General features: G+C 49.2%; 3 protein-coding genes across 23 annotated transcripts in view; 2 read left to right on the top strand and 1 right to left on the bottom strand.

Annotated features, from left to right (window-relative positions):
* Nucleotides 1-6,409, top strand: part of LIN54 (lin-54 DREAM MuvB core complex component) — a 38,085-nt gene extending 31,676 nt beyond the window's left edge. For 3 of the 5 annotated variants that reach the window (XM_072928654.1, XM_072928652.1, XM_072928653.1), the window contains 4 exons: nucleotides 2,052-2,154; nucleotides 2,346-2,483; nucleotides 3,197-3,399; nucleotides 3,710-4,073. In XM_072928654.1, the coding sequence (XP_072784755.1) occupies nucleotides 2,052-2,154; nucleotides 2,346-2,483; nucleotides 3,197-3,399; nucleotides 3,710-3,911 (646 nt within the window). In that variant the 3' untranslated portion in view covers nucleotides 3,912-4,073. Of the gene's footprint in view, nucleotides 1-2,051; nucleotides 2,155-2,345; nucleotides 2,484-3,196; nucleotides 3,400-3,709 lie in introns of all 5 variants that reach the window. The other 2 variants (XM_030271801.4, XM_012573341.5) reach the window with 1 other exon arrangement.
* Nucleotides 6,410-7,555: 1,146 nt separating this feature from the next.
* THAP9 (THAP domain containing 9) lies at nucleotides 7,556-11,574 on the bottom strand. 2 transcript variants are annotated; one of them, XM_012573318.5, is made up of 5 exons: nucleotides 11,356-11,501; nucleotides 11,080-11,275; nucleotides 10,714-10,993; nucleotides 10,304-10,454; nucleotides 7,556-9,987 (listed from the first exon to the last, which is right to left on the bottom strand). In XM_012573318.5, the coding sequence occupies exons 1-5, from the start codon at nucleotides 11,433-11,435 to the stop codon at nucleotides 8,076-8,078; spliced, it is 2,619 nt and encodes an 872-aa protein (XP_012428772.5). In that variant the 5' UTR covers nucleotides 11,436-11,501; the 3' UTR covers nucleotides 7,556-8,075. The 2 variants fall into 2 exon arrangements, with proteins under 2 accessions (XP_012428772.5, XP_072784751.1); XM_072928650.1 differs by having other exon boundaries at nucleotides 11,080-11,574.
* A 103-nt stretch (nucleotides 11,575-11,677) lies between these two features.
* SEC31A (SEC31 homolog A, COPII coat complex component) overlaps nucleotides 11,678-13,679 on the top strand; it is a 39,610-nt gene continuing 37,608 nt past the window's right edge. For 10 of the 16 annotated variants that reach the window (XR_012055756.1, XM_072928648.1, XM_072928646.1 and 7 more), the window contains exons 1-4: nucleotides 11,678-11,854; nucleotides 12,090-12,304; nucleotides 12,850-12,932; nucleotides 13,448-13,571. Coding sequence is in view for 15 of the 16 variants with exons in the window: in XM_072928648.1 (XP_072784749.1) it covers nucleotides 11,678-11,854; nucleotides 12,090-12,304; nucleotides 12,850-12,932; nucleotides 13,448-13,571 (599 nt within the window). In the remaining variant the exon portion in view is untranslated. Of the gene's footprint in view, nucleotides 11,855-12,089; nucleotides 12,326-12,849; nucleotides 12,933-13,447; nucleotides 13,572-13,679 lie in introns of those variants that run through there. The other 6 variants (XM_030271800.4, XM_030271798.4, XM_030271797.4 and 3 more) reach the window with 1 other exon arrangement.

Here is a 13,679-nt window from a genome sequence, read left to right as displayed (position 1 = left end):
TGGACCATGACATTTAAAAATGTCTAATTTTGCGTCATGTACCTTATTGCATGGTGGAGCCAAGTCCACTCAGCAGCTCTGGTTGCCTTGTTAGTACCATGAGTGAAATGATATCTCATGGTGTCATTCGTGGGTATTTACTATACTTTGGTGAAGTGCATCAGTAATACCATGCTAGATCAAATACTTCAGAAAAATTGGGCTGTGTGTATTTTATTAAAGGATTGAATAGACAAGTGATTCTTCACTGATAGGTCTGCCTCTTGCTTATCCATGAGATATTGTGCTATTCCATTCCATGTATTTGTAAGAATTTGACACAAAAGCATTTGGAGCTGAGGAGAGTTTCTTCACCTTGATCAAAGTCAATTTACTGATATTTCTGTGACAGGAATGGGAGGACATACTGAAATTAATCTGTGGTTCTGAATACTAGACAATGAAGAGGAAATCAGGGGTGTGGTACTCAAAGGGGAAGTCATGCAATAGCATCTGAACCCAAGTTAAGAAGTTTGTTTAAACTCAAGCTTGGGTGTCTTTTGTGTAGTGCACCCCACCTCTGTATGGGGAGGTGTGCTCTGTGTTTCATAGTCTCAGACTTATCTGTTGCATAGCAGGAAGATGTGTAGCTGTTTTTCAGATATTTTGCATACGTGACTGACCTCACGGTGCCCAATGTATGTTAGATGTGTAGGGGGTTAGGTTTTGGGGCCTGAATGTGCCCTAGAAATGCTGGGAAAGGAATGGCATCACTGGGAATAATTCACACCTTCAGAATTCTGTTAGGAAGAAAACTGTTCTTGTAAAATCACTGTGTTGTGTGTTCTGGGCATTGGTGCAGAACAGATGGTTAATTCAATCTGGCACAGGTGCCTTCTCACTAGTAAAACCTTTTTTTTGTCTGGAGGGGAACTTATTTCTTTCCCAAATGCTTGTGTAAAGTAGGCACATAGCCTATTCTACTAGGAAGTCAGCTCAGTTATTTGCTCATGTTGTGGATTGATGCTGGCCCTGTTTTTTTTGGAAACCAGGGCTATTCTACCACTGAGTTTTTAAAAAGAAAGGAAAGCTATTACACATTGTAAAAGCTTTAGATTTAGTTTGTCCCTGGGACCATTCAAGATGCTAAAAATCTCCAGAATCCAGTTCAACCTGATAACGGGTTGCAGTGGACTCCAGGGCAACCCCAATCTATTTATGTAGTGCTAGGCTGGGCCAGCCACAGAAAGCCACTTTAGCAATGGGTTTAGACTCCAAAAAATGACCATACACCCCCAGCAGGATTTGAAAAGCAAGTGAAGAGGATCAGCAGCTTTTAGCTATGAGCTGGAGGTGGTCCTGCAAGCCTTGAAACATGTTGGAGTTTGTTGTGGCCTAAGTCATGTTTGAGCTGGGAATGAATGTGATATCTCCATGTATCAGATCTGTGAGTCTGTGGATTGTTGAGATGTTGTTTTTGATGGCAGGCACCAGAGGTACATAAGAAACATGGCAACATGATTGCATTTTGCTGTCCATGTTTTGCTGCTTATCTCTTTTCTAGTCTTCCATCCCAGCTTAAGGGCAAAACTAACAAAAAAAAAAGCTCCTTGCTGGGTTAGTTTGCCTGTTAACTGTCACTCCAATTGCTTGCTTTTTGTTTTGGCTGTGTGAGGGCTCCTGAGGGCTGACTTGGACTGACTGGCTCAGGAGCTGGCTGTGAGGTGGCTGCAGCAGACTGGCCCTCAATATGTGGGTGACCCAAGAGTCAGCCTTGGAAAAAGTCTCATTAGCTTCTCATGCTGCTTGGGGGACCTGTGCTATGGGATGAGCTCAGGTGGACACCCTTGAGCTCCACCTGTGTCTTTATTAGACAGCAGCTAGACTTGCACTAGAGGATTTTGGCTCTGCAATGAGGTTGGTACTGCTTGTACATGTGGAGTTGAGCATAGGATGACCCTTACCCGTATTGGTGCCAGAGTAGGAACTTCTTACTGCAATGTGGGACTCAATACTCACACACCAATGTAATGGTCAACATTTACAAATGCTTTTTGCATCTTCTGTTTCAGATATTGCGACTGTTTTGCAAACGGTGAATTCTGCAATAACTGCAACTGTACAAATTGTTATAACAACCTGGACCATGAAAATGATAGGCAAAAAGCAATAAAGGTGAGGGGCCTCTTCCTCTGCCCCTGGGATCAAGTAATTTAGCTTCTTTTTTCTGAAGTTGCAGAGTGGGGCAGAGTGGGTGTATAATGCCCTGATCTCCTCCCACATGTGCAAGGCTTAAGTTCTTTTATTGCACCTCTAAATTCTGCTCCCTGCATGCAATGACTGACCCTTTGAGTCTGCATTGACAGGCCTGCCTTGACAGAAACCCTGAAGCCTTCAAGCCCAAAATAGGGAAAGGAAAGGAAGGAGAATCGGATCGGAGGCACAGCAAAGGGTGTAACTGTAAACGCTCAGGATGTCTCAAAAACTACTGCGAATGTTATGAGGTACAAAGCATTATCTCATTTGAAAAATAGTAGCTTTTTCCCTTTAGTGTAGTGACTTCTCTCATTTGCTTTGTCTCTTCCTTGGATTGCTATATTTTTTCTTCTGTTTGTTTCCATTCCTGTAATGTTACCTCTTCTCCCAGAAGTTTGCACATAGAAAGCCATGTACATGGAACAATTGGTCGCTACTGTTCTGTAATTTTAATTTTAAACAATTTAGCAACTTTGAACTTAGGCTTGGATTTGTTTTTTGCTGAATAGCACAATTTTTTCCTAAAGAAATTTACTGCACCAAGTCCCTAGGAGGAGTTGAAGCAGCATCCCACAGATGCTGTGGGATAGAATGTGTTTTTGGAATTCAAAGGCAGAAGTTATTGTTACCTCATTGCTAACTGATCAGTGTCTGAATGTAGAGACAGTGTAGACTGCCCTTTCTCAAAAGTCAGCTGACTGGAAACTGGAGGTTGATGAAGAAAGGCATGAGTAGCAAACCACTTATTTACGTTCTATGCTGTATGATTCAATTGACGTATACATTCTGGGAAGACATCTCAACTTGAGGTAAGAATTTAGAGAGAAGACTATTACTTGAGAGTTTGTTCTAGTTGCTAATTGGTAAAAGAGTAAAATAAGATCTCCTTTTTGTTGTGATTTCTCATAAGGGGAGTCACAAACTTGCAATAGGTTTCTTATGTTTTGCTTGTTTCTTTCAGGCAAAAATCATGTGTTCTTCCATATGCAAATGTATTGGCTGTAAAAATTTTGAAGAAAGCCCGGAGCGAAAGACATTGATGCATTTAGCAGATGCTGCAGAGGTCAGGGTGCAGCAGCAGACTGCTGCAAAGACCAAGTTATCTTCCCAGATCTCAGACTTGCTGACAAGGCCAACACCAGCACTCAGCAGTGGTGGTGGGAAGTAAGTTAATGCTGCACCCTCTTTGAGTTGTTCTAACACAGGTTTTTTGATGTGTGGGACAGGTATGTCCCTGTCATCTCTGAGCCTTGCCTGAGCTGTAGAGGTGGGATGGAACACTGTTCCTCTAACAGTAGGGATTCTGACCCACCAGTTCCTTTGGCTGTTAACTGAGGCTTATTCACTATCTAAAGGCTCTTGGAAGCGATGGGACAGATGAAATCTCATCTCGGACTAAAAAGTTGCCAGCCCTGGAGTTAGGTGTCTGTGTGTTTTTGCTGACATGGACTAAGTGGACATTTCTTTGTTTCAGGCTGCCCTTTACATTTGTCACCAAGGAAGTGGCCGATGCAACCTGTGAATGCCTCCTGGCACAGGCAGAGCAAGCGGAGAAGACGGGCAAGTCCAAAGCTGCAGCAGAGCGCATGATCCTGGAGGAGTTTGGACGCTGTCTGATGAGGGTTATCAGCTCTGCAGGGAAGTCCAAAAGTGACCCTTGTGCCATGAACTGCTGACTCATGCACATGAGCCACAATGAAGCGGACTGAACATAACACTTAAGGCACAGGGACACTTTGGTTTAGCATAAAGGATGGATTTAATAATATTTGTTAATTTGGTGCTTGTTGTAAATTGACCCATGTAAGATTGAAACAAGAAATTCTTTTATAACAAGATGTAGAGCCTTTTAAATCTTAGCTAAATCCTCTTCTATGTCAGACAATGCCTAAAAGTCAGTTCTTCTTCCCAATGTACAGCTTTTACCCTGAGTGTCTTAAAAAGTAGATGTGTTCTCCCCTTTCCCCCAGAATTAATTGTCCAAAGGGCAGATATAAATTATTATAATATATATTATTTACAGTGTATGGATTTGCATCACTGTGCATAGAGGAAAACACAGGTGATGTCAACAGCCAGGTCATGCTTTTGCTGAGAGGCCTGTAATCTGGAAGTAGCAGTGTATCCAAGATAATTCTGAAAGGAAATAGGTAGACATAAGCATGTAAATGGAAAGTAGTACTTGTATTTAGGACTTGACACAGCATGTCCCTGTAGTGCACGGAGCACTGCGAGATACATAGGTAATAATACAGAGGGGTTGCTTGCAGATGTAGCACTGAGCAAGTCATGGAGAATGTTTCTGGAGCAGGGCCCAAGGAGTACAGACGTGAATGGCATTACAGGGAATTTTTTATAGGAATGGGGCAGAGTGCTCAGGTGTTTCTTAAGCTGGAACTGGAAGTCTAAGACAGTGGCCTGTCCTCAGAAGTGAGGAAGAGCAGCCACAATGCCAGACTGTCTGCCCAGTGTAGTGTTACTAAGTGTGTAGCAGATTGATGCTGTTTAGGTGACGCTTGGTTTTCAGAGGTCTGCAGCAGCCTAATCCCTCACTGGAAATAGGGCTGTGCAGTCAGTTATGTTTTCTAGGACCAAGCTATAACCCTGGGAAAATATTTAGGCCTGAGAAGCTGAAGTCACAGGAGATGACAATGTGCAGCTGAATCGACTTGCAAATGCAGGTAGGGATCATGTTCAGCCTGTTGTGGGTGTTCAGTATGCTGCATCTCTCCGTGTTGGCAATTTATTCGGCATAAAGACTCTTTTAGTGTTGTTTAGAATAACTGTGAGAGCTGTGATCAGAGAAAGTGCTAGCACAGAATCAGGATTGCTACAAAAACAGATGCAGATCCCTTTTACACTAAATGGGGGGCAATCAGCTATAGTTGGGCATAGACTAAGGCAGGGGATTTTTTTCAGTATTTCTTACAGGCAATATCAGATCACATTTTTGATAGTGGAACACATTTGCAGAATTAACCTGGTTGGGTTAGTTACCTATCATGAACATCCATTAACCATGTTTAATCACAGGCATTTTTATTACCTATCTCACTGCAGCCTGAACTAGCTACATTTTTTCCAAAAGGGATTTTGCACTCCTTCTATAAAACTGTACATACAGTTCCAGGCTGGGGAGAGGTAGGGGCTAGGCACACCAGCAGCAGAGCCTCAGTGTGTGAAGGCAATAGGGTGGGAAGATGCTTCACCTCCCAGCCCTGTGCACTGTGCAGAAGGCCCTTGACCCTTCTCTGGTGCCTCCTTGAAATGCCTGGGTGGCATGAAGAGCCTGGGAGGCAGCCAGCAGCAGTGGTGGGCTCACAGACGAGGTCTGACCTGCCAGTCACTGTCTGAAGGGCTCTGTCAGCTAAGGACATCTCCCCGAGTATAAATAGCAATGTTTGTGCAAATCTCTGAAAAGGGAAGCCACCTCTCATGTAAGTAAATGCCATGTTTTTTCATTATTAGGAGTTGGATTTATTAAAAAATCAGTGCAGTAACTTTACCTGTAGATAGTGCAGATATTCCGTTCCCTTCTAGACCTAATATAGTCTGTCCAGTAAGATTTGTATAAATGTAAATTAGTGTAAGTGAATAAAGTAATACCTACTTACGTTATATTTCAAACAGATTGCAATATGCCTTTTGTTTAGACTTCAATCTGTGTTAATTTTGTATATATTCAGTGTTTTACTCTAAATTGCACCTTTTGTGATGTGTATTTATATACAGTGTGCAAAAGCACTTGTGAAATTTAGATTACAGTTGTAATTATGTATGATGGCATTGCTGGAGAATATTTTGCTTGTAAAGACTTTGAAGGTGCAATCAAATGCTCTTAGTTCTTCTATTTTGTTTTGAACAAGCTTTCTCAAATATTAAGCTTGGATTCCTCTCTCCTTTCTCCCTGGTGTAGAGTGTATGAATTGGTTTTTGTACTTCCTTAGCCATTTGCATCAAACTGCTGGACAAGATTAACAGTCAAGTTCATCCAGTTACATAAAAAATAATTGGGAAAGGGGGAAGGGTTCATTTTATAGTTCTGTTTACATCCAAAAGTAGAAAAATTAAATTTATATTTACAAGACCTATTCAAAGAATACACTTTTCTATGTTGTACAAATAAAACAGTCAGATAAATCACAAAAAATAAACATTTATACTATTCTGTAAATATGATTTTTTTTGCACTCCTTTGCTTCAGCACTGACAAATATACACAGAAGGTTTGTCACTGAAATACCCAAATAAATTGTTAACACTAGGTCCACTTCTGATGCAAGTACTGACTTGGATTTTCAGTGTGAGACCAAATGCTTCCAGAGATAAATAAATATCCCTTGGTTATTGCTGTGCTCTCATGCACAGCAATCTATGGCACAGTTCATAACTACTCAGAGCTGGAGGTAATGCAAGTGTTCCAACATTTCATGATTGCAATCTGTCAATGAGATTACAGCAGCATTTTGCCAGTTGTCCCAAAAATCACATATAGAATGGAGGGAATAGTTTCCTGCAGTCTCTTGTAGCTGGAATGGCTCTGTGACAGTGATGGCTTGAACGTGCTTTTTTGCATAGGTATTTGGATTGGAAAAAAAAAAAGCTCAGAGATTCTGGTTTGTTCCTCCCAGCAGTGATTGTATGAATTTCTGTGGTGCTGCTGCACTCAAGCTCTGCTTTGAGAGCAGCAGAACTAAGAGAAGGAGGAGAAACCAAAACCAACGAGGGACAATTTTGTCAACGTACTGGTAGACAGAATGATACTTCTAATATTATTACTGCCCTAGGATGTGGCAGATCAGTTTTCATCCCAGCTCCATCATGGGTCTTGAAAGTGAGTGAACAGCAGGTCTTGTAAGAATTTGTTTCCTTCCACCTCTATGGATGCAACTCCAGTTCTGCATGGCAAAAGGCAACCCCTTAGCAGCAGTTCTGCCAAACTTTGCTATTCCAGGCAAAGCACTGGAGGCAGCTTCCTTGCCATGGAAATGAACTAACTGAAGAAGCCGGTCCTACTTGGTGGCATCAAAGCTATAGTTCAAGTGATCAGTGGAAACACTGAAGGGAAAACGCCACGTGCCCTGGGCTGTAGGACACAGGCCAGCCCTAGGAATATAGGGCCATGAAACGGGAACTGAAATGCCCTGCTGTAGTACACCCATGTATTCCTGTCCCTAGAGGAGAGTACTGGTGCTCCTGGGTGCCACTGGACACAACAATCTGGTCACAGGCTCAGCAATGATCCAGAGGATCTAGACTGGACTAGCATCTTTAGCTCTTTCATGAGACATACTGGAAAGGATTAGAGCTTGTGTAGAACTTGAGTGCCACTTTCTTTTAATATCTTTATTTTCCTATTTAAGTAGAAACTCTGAAAACTTTCTTGCTCCCAGATTTTATAAAGCACATCTTTTTGGTAAAATCAAAGTGCCAGTGTATTGATTCGCTGCAACCCCATCAATTATCAGTTTTCTTCTGGCAAGAGCACTTGCAGCACTAAAGCCACCCAGCACTTCCAGGGACACTGCAGAGTCTCCTACCACTGCCCCAGGCACCTTGAGCAATGCTGGTTCATCCTGACCTGCCATGTAAGTTTCATTAAATATGTGGCTGCTCTGCAGGACTGCTAGAAAGAACAGGGGATCGGATAAACTTCCTTGCTTTGCTCAGTCAAACTCTGGTTAGGGGGTTTGCAGTGGCCCAAAACAGCACTGCTTATCAACACCAGTTTTGCCAACATTGTGTCCTCACGTATGTTGTTTAGACCTATCCAGCACTGAGCTCAGCAAGGAACAGCCATCCTTGGAATTACAATATACTCACTAAGGCCATGTGTGGGTTTAGCTTGACTGACAGCTATCCAGTAGTGATGGAAACAAATACTTTCCTTTCAGTCTCTTCAATTTGTGCCTTCCACAAGGGTATTTCAAATTTAGGTGTTCGGTGAGGTGTGTTCTTATGTTTAAGTAACACCGTGTTATTTCCTTTACTAAGACTGTGTAGTGGTTGTTGATGCTCAGTTCCCCCTCAAATAAATGGTTTGTGAGGGTGGGAAAGAGGGGGCTTTCTCCCAGAAGCTCCTGGAAGACTTCCTGTTCTAGACACAAATGCCACAGCTTGGTATTTTTGTTGGCACCTCCTACTTTGCCGTATCGGTTTAGGACTTGTTCTGAAATGCTTGTTATGTGGTGCACACTGGCCGAGGGCAGACTCATGCCACCTAATTTTTTTATGTAGAGCACTGACCTGCATCTTAGCCTGTTCTCATCCACCTCAAACAGAGAGGCAAAACAAGCCTCACACTGCAAGTGCACGGCCAACTGCTTGGCCACCCAGCCAGCAGTGCAGGTGAGGCTCTGCGTGTGCAGTGACAGATCTGTCAGCGCGTTGCTCAGGGCAGAGCTGGGCAAAAGCAGACCTGCACTGTAGGGGTACTCTGGGGCCAGGGTCTTGCCTGGAACTGGCTGATACTGAGCACGAATGCTTCCCAGAGTCAGAGCTCTTCTCTGAGACGGGGATGCGTCCCAGGGGCTGGCATTGCCACTGCTGGGTGGCGAGCCGGGGGCCAGGCTGCAGCTGGCCAGCAGTTTGTGGTAAGCAGCCTGGAACACAGCACAGGTGGGGCTGCTGCTGCCACAGGCTTGGTGGAGGGCCCTGAGAAACTTCTCCAGAGGGTCCAGGCTGAAGGCATGTGTGTGGAGGTGGTGGGAAGGAGTGCCTTTTGGACATGTGTGGTTGGAGGAAAGCCACTTGAGGCTTTCAGTGTTGAGCAAGAAGCTCAGAAATCCCAGTTTGCGTTTGCTCTTAATAATGTATCTCCCCACAGAGTCTTTTAAGTTGATAAAGCAGCTCCTGGCTTCATCGAAGAGGTTGCTTATTTTGGTGAAATTTCCAGCTAGCAAAGACTCCTTTCCAGAGGGGCCCCTGCCATAAAACACATCGCACAGAGAGCTCATCAGACGCACAAACTTGACAGTCCCGCTGCAGTTCTGAAATGAGGTGAGGCCCAGTTTCTGGAGGTGCTCCAGTGCCTCAGCAACCCCCTCACTGAACAGCAGGGTAGCGAGGTTGACCTTCAGGTGGTAACTCCCTTTACTCCCAGGACTGCACAGCTCCAACACCCTCTGCTCGCCCAAAGCTGCCAGCTCCACCACATGCTGCCACCACATGGTGTCACCGAGCCACTCGACCTCGTGGAAGCACTGCAGAGCATTCCTTATCAGCAGGAGGGCATGACAAACATCAAAGAAGTACACGATGCTGTGAGCAGAACCGGGTGGATGCTGGAAAGTGCACTGAATCCTTTTGGGATCTATCCTGATCCCCAAAGCTCTGGCAGTCTCAGCACCGCGAGCAGAGGCACCCGATGTCACAGCCAGGACCATCATCCCAACGTTGTTCAGCTTATGGATGGCCTGACGAAGGAGCTGAGCAAGGAAGTTGCCGGATGTACTGTTCACCAAGAAATAGCCAAGGGGAGCGGTCCAAGGGCTCGAGATGCCGACTGCCATGAGGATTATTGCTTCTGACGCCAGCGGAGCTTCGTCAGCGTCAAGGATGCCTGCTCCCAAGTCAACAAAGCCCGTCAGCTGCTTGCTCTGTGGGTCCCACTCCTGCTGCTTCTGCAGGGACACATCCTGTACCAGCACGGCGCAGTAGCGGCAGGCCTGATCCCCTCTCTCCACCTTTTCCTGAAGCTGGAGAAAAATGTCACTGCTGAAGCCTGCAGCAGCCTCGTTATTAGACAGCCAGCTGGAAAAAAAGGGATGTGATTAGGAGACATGATTCTGGAAAAGCTGAAGCAACAGGCATCACTTTTTACCACTTAGGACATGGTCAGCCATGCCTGAGCTGCAGAGCAGGCTGAGACATGCAGGGCAAAGAAGGCAGCCCTGGTTTCCTTCATGCATGGTCCGAGTTTTTCTCCTCTCACCCTAGTGGTGGGAAGCCCAGGAAAGTGCTGACCATGCAGGGAAATAACAAGGCAGCTTCAGGACAGATCTATTACATCTATTTCTACACCAGTACTGGAAATACATTCTGAATGAATGAATAACTAAAAACTTGCTTTGTCAGGCTGTAAGGATGAGGGAGAGGAAGAATCTTCCGTAGGTAATCATAGGCCTTAATATGGTAGAGATGGAGAAGACAAGCAAATTGCTTCATTTCTGGTGAGTAATCTGCCATCTGCCTCCAGCTGTGCAACTCTCGAGGCAAATCTGCTTAAGAAATCACAAAAGGTCAACTTTAGCGAAACAAATAAATAGCTGGAAACAGAGGGATGCATGCCATAAGCACCCCGCAGAATACAAGGCAACAGCGTGGCCTCTGGAACAACTCAGTCCTGAAGGCTGGTGTGCAGTGCAGGGCTCAGCAACGACACCACTGTGCCTCGCCTCTTCCTTGACACGGGTTAAGCAAAGACACGTACCCAGGGCCAGGGAGTGCACTCTGCCTCAGCAAGCGTCCCGGCAGTACCTGAAAACTGCGCCTGCAGCAAACTCACGATTTCCTCAGAAAGCTGCCGCTTTTCCGCCAACTCCCTGAGGATGCTCGGCACGGTCCTGCGCCGGCGCGCGGGGCCGCATCTCCCGGCGGCCGGCGGCTTCTGCTGGTGCCGCGGGGCGTCCGGCGGCGGCCGCGGCTCCCGCTGTCCCTGCAGGCTGTAGTTGTGGTCCCCGGCGGGCGGGCTGGGCAGCGGCTGCTTCAGCGTTCGGCCGGGGGTCCCGCTCCTCCTGCGGCCGGCGCCCGGCGGCTCCTGCCGGGGCAAGGAGAGGGCAGGTCACGGCACACGGCGGAACCCCCGCGGGGGGAGCGGGGAGCGCGCCCGGTACCCGCCCGCACCGAGGGGAGGAAGCGGGAGGGCACGGCCCCCCGCCGCAGCTTCCGCCGCAGCCCGTAGCGCTCGAAGTCCCCTTCGGCGAAGTGTCGGGAGCAGAGGATGGCGCCGGGGCCGGGCCGCCACGCCCGGCGGCTCCGCGGGTCCACGCGGTTCACGGCGCGGATCCACTCGCGGCGCTGCGCAGCGTCCACCGGGAACCTGCGGCAGAGGGAGACGGCGGGATGCAGGGAAGGAGGGACGGACGGAGGGATGCGGGCGGGCGGCGCGGGCGCACTCACTGGTGGAAGGAGATGCCGCGCTCGCGGCTCCGCCCGGTGTCGCGCGCGGTGCAGCCCAGCGCGGAGCAGCTCCGCGTCATGGCCGCCGTCGCCGCCGCGCGCCGCGCCGGGCCCGCCCATTGGCCGCCGCCGCCCGCGCGCCGCGCCGGGCCCGCCCATTGGCCGCCGCCGCCCGCCGTCTCGCCATTGGCCGGCGGGGCCGTCGGACCGCGGCCCCATTGGCCGCGTCACCCCTGGAGGCGGCGGCGGGACCGGGAGCGGCCCGAGCCAACCGGGAGCGGCGGCGGGCGCAGCCAGTGGCGAGAGGCGATCCTCAGCGCCAATGGGAGCCGCGCCTCCAGCCCTACTTATAGCGGGGCCGGCAGGACCCGCCGCCTCTCCCGCTGTACTCCCGCCGGGCCGCGCTTGTCCCGCGCACGGCGTCTGCCCGCCGAGCGGCCTCGGAGCCCAGCGGCGGCGGGAGGCGGCAGCGCAGCTGTGCCCCGGCTGCCGTGAGGAGGTGGGTCCGGGACTGTGGCCTCCGGCTGTGGAAGCCGGCTGAGCTCCCTTGGGCCATTACCCCACCCTGGGGTGGCCCCTGTCCCATGATGAGCCTCACTGCTGTTCACATCCTGAGCACGCCGTGATTACTGCCCTTGAGCTGAGGACAGGCGGCACCGCGGCCCCCGCGCTGCCGGCGCTGCGCCGGGCTCCCCCCGCTCCCGGCGCCCCTAACCAGTCTCCCTCTTCCCCAGGGCCGATGGCTGCTCCCGCCCCAGGGACACGGAGGACACGCGCGGAAGGAGGCGGCTGCACACCGCCATACACACTCTCCTACCACCACCGCCCCCCGGTTCCTGTGCGGAAGGCGTGGCCCCGCCGCTGCCCGGAAGCCGCGGGGCGCGCCCGGAAGGCGGTGGCGGCCGGGAGGCGGTGCCGGGGCTGCCACGTTGGAGCGGTCCGGGGACGGGTGAGCGCCGGGGACGCCGAGGTGAGGGCAGGGACCGCCAAATCGTCTGTTTCACTGCTGTTTTCCTCCGGCTCCTGTCGGAAACGGGGCGAGGGTGGCGGTCCCGCTGGCCGCGCGGGGTGCCCCGAGGCGGGGGAGCCCTGGGGCTGAAATGAGGGCCAGGAACGAGCCGCTGAGAGTGTTCGGCGGCACGGGCTAGGAAGGGGCTTCCCGGAGCTGGGTTGGTTTCGTGGGTTTAAGGCACAAAGCTGCTGTAGGGCGCTCGATGCTGTGAGAAGAGGGTTTTTCAGTTGTTGAAGCTTTGCCCACGTTTTCCTGTGTTAGGTTGGGCAGCCGTCAGTTTCCTCTGCGTGTCAATGTTATTCTGCTAATGGAGAGGCATTCCTCCCCTTCCCCGGGTGTCCTCTGGAGGGGATGGCTTGGCTGTCTGTCTGAGGGATATCTTTATGAAAAATGGTCCCTCTGGCTGCTTCTGTCGAGTCCTAATGTGGCTTCTGTATTCGTGGCACCATTTAAGCATCACTTGTCTTGGTCTTACTTTTCAGCAAAATGAAGCTGAAGGAAGTAGACCGTACTGCCATGCAGGCATGGAGCCCTGCCCAGCAGCACCCCATTTACCTGGCTACAGGTGAGTTTTTGGGAAGCACGTGCTAGCAGACCTCAGGCTGTGTGCGGTGGCTGCCATGAAGGGGCCATTGAAAGCTGCAGGAGATACTCTGTGTCCTGAGGGCTGGAGTGCGGTGTATGTTGTGGAGAGTGGAGTTCTTGCATTGTGCTGATAAAAACATGCTTTGCATTCTGCAAGTAACAGTGATAACCCTTCTCTTTCTGAGAGGGAAAGGTGACACCAACCCTAAGTCCTAGTCACTTGTGGCTCCTTTGTAACTTTAACTGGGTTCTGTGCGTCATTGGGGAGGTACTTGCCCAAAGATTTTCCTGCTCATACTCATTAAGAAACATCCAAAGAAAGAACCATGGGGAGGAGAGCTGTGTGGAACTGCATCTAAGTACCAAAAACAGAAGCCTGAGCCCATCTCAGGATCCTTTTTGAAAGGATTATGTTTGTTCCCTTCCTTGTGATGCATTTGCAGTTACTGCTCTGTGTATCATGGCTCTCTCACTGCCAGGTGTGCTTCCTTGCAGGTACATCAGCTCAGCAGCTGGATGCAACCTTCAGTACAAGTGCTACTCTAGAAATATTTGAATTGGACTTAGCAGACCCTTCACTGGATATGAAGAGCTGTGCCACATTCTCCTCCTCACACAGGTAGGCAGTGTTGTAAGGGAAAAGTACAGTGTTTGGAACTGTTACATATGGTATGTGTAGAGATGTCACTTCATGTGGTTTGGCTGGAGTTGTTGAGGAGAGAAGCAG

This window comes from Taeniopygia guttata, chromosome 4, assembly GCF_048771995.1.
Source record: "Taeniopygia guttata chromosome 4, bTaeGut7.mat, whole genome shotgun sequence".
Taxonomy (NCBI): Eukaryota; Metazoa; Chordata; class Aves; order Passeriformes; family Estrildidae; genus Taeniopygia; species Taeniopygia guttata.
This window is presented reverse-complemented; position numbering and strand designations above follow the sequence as displayed.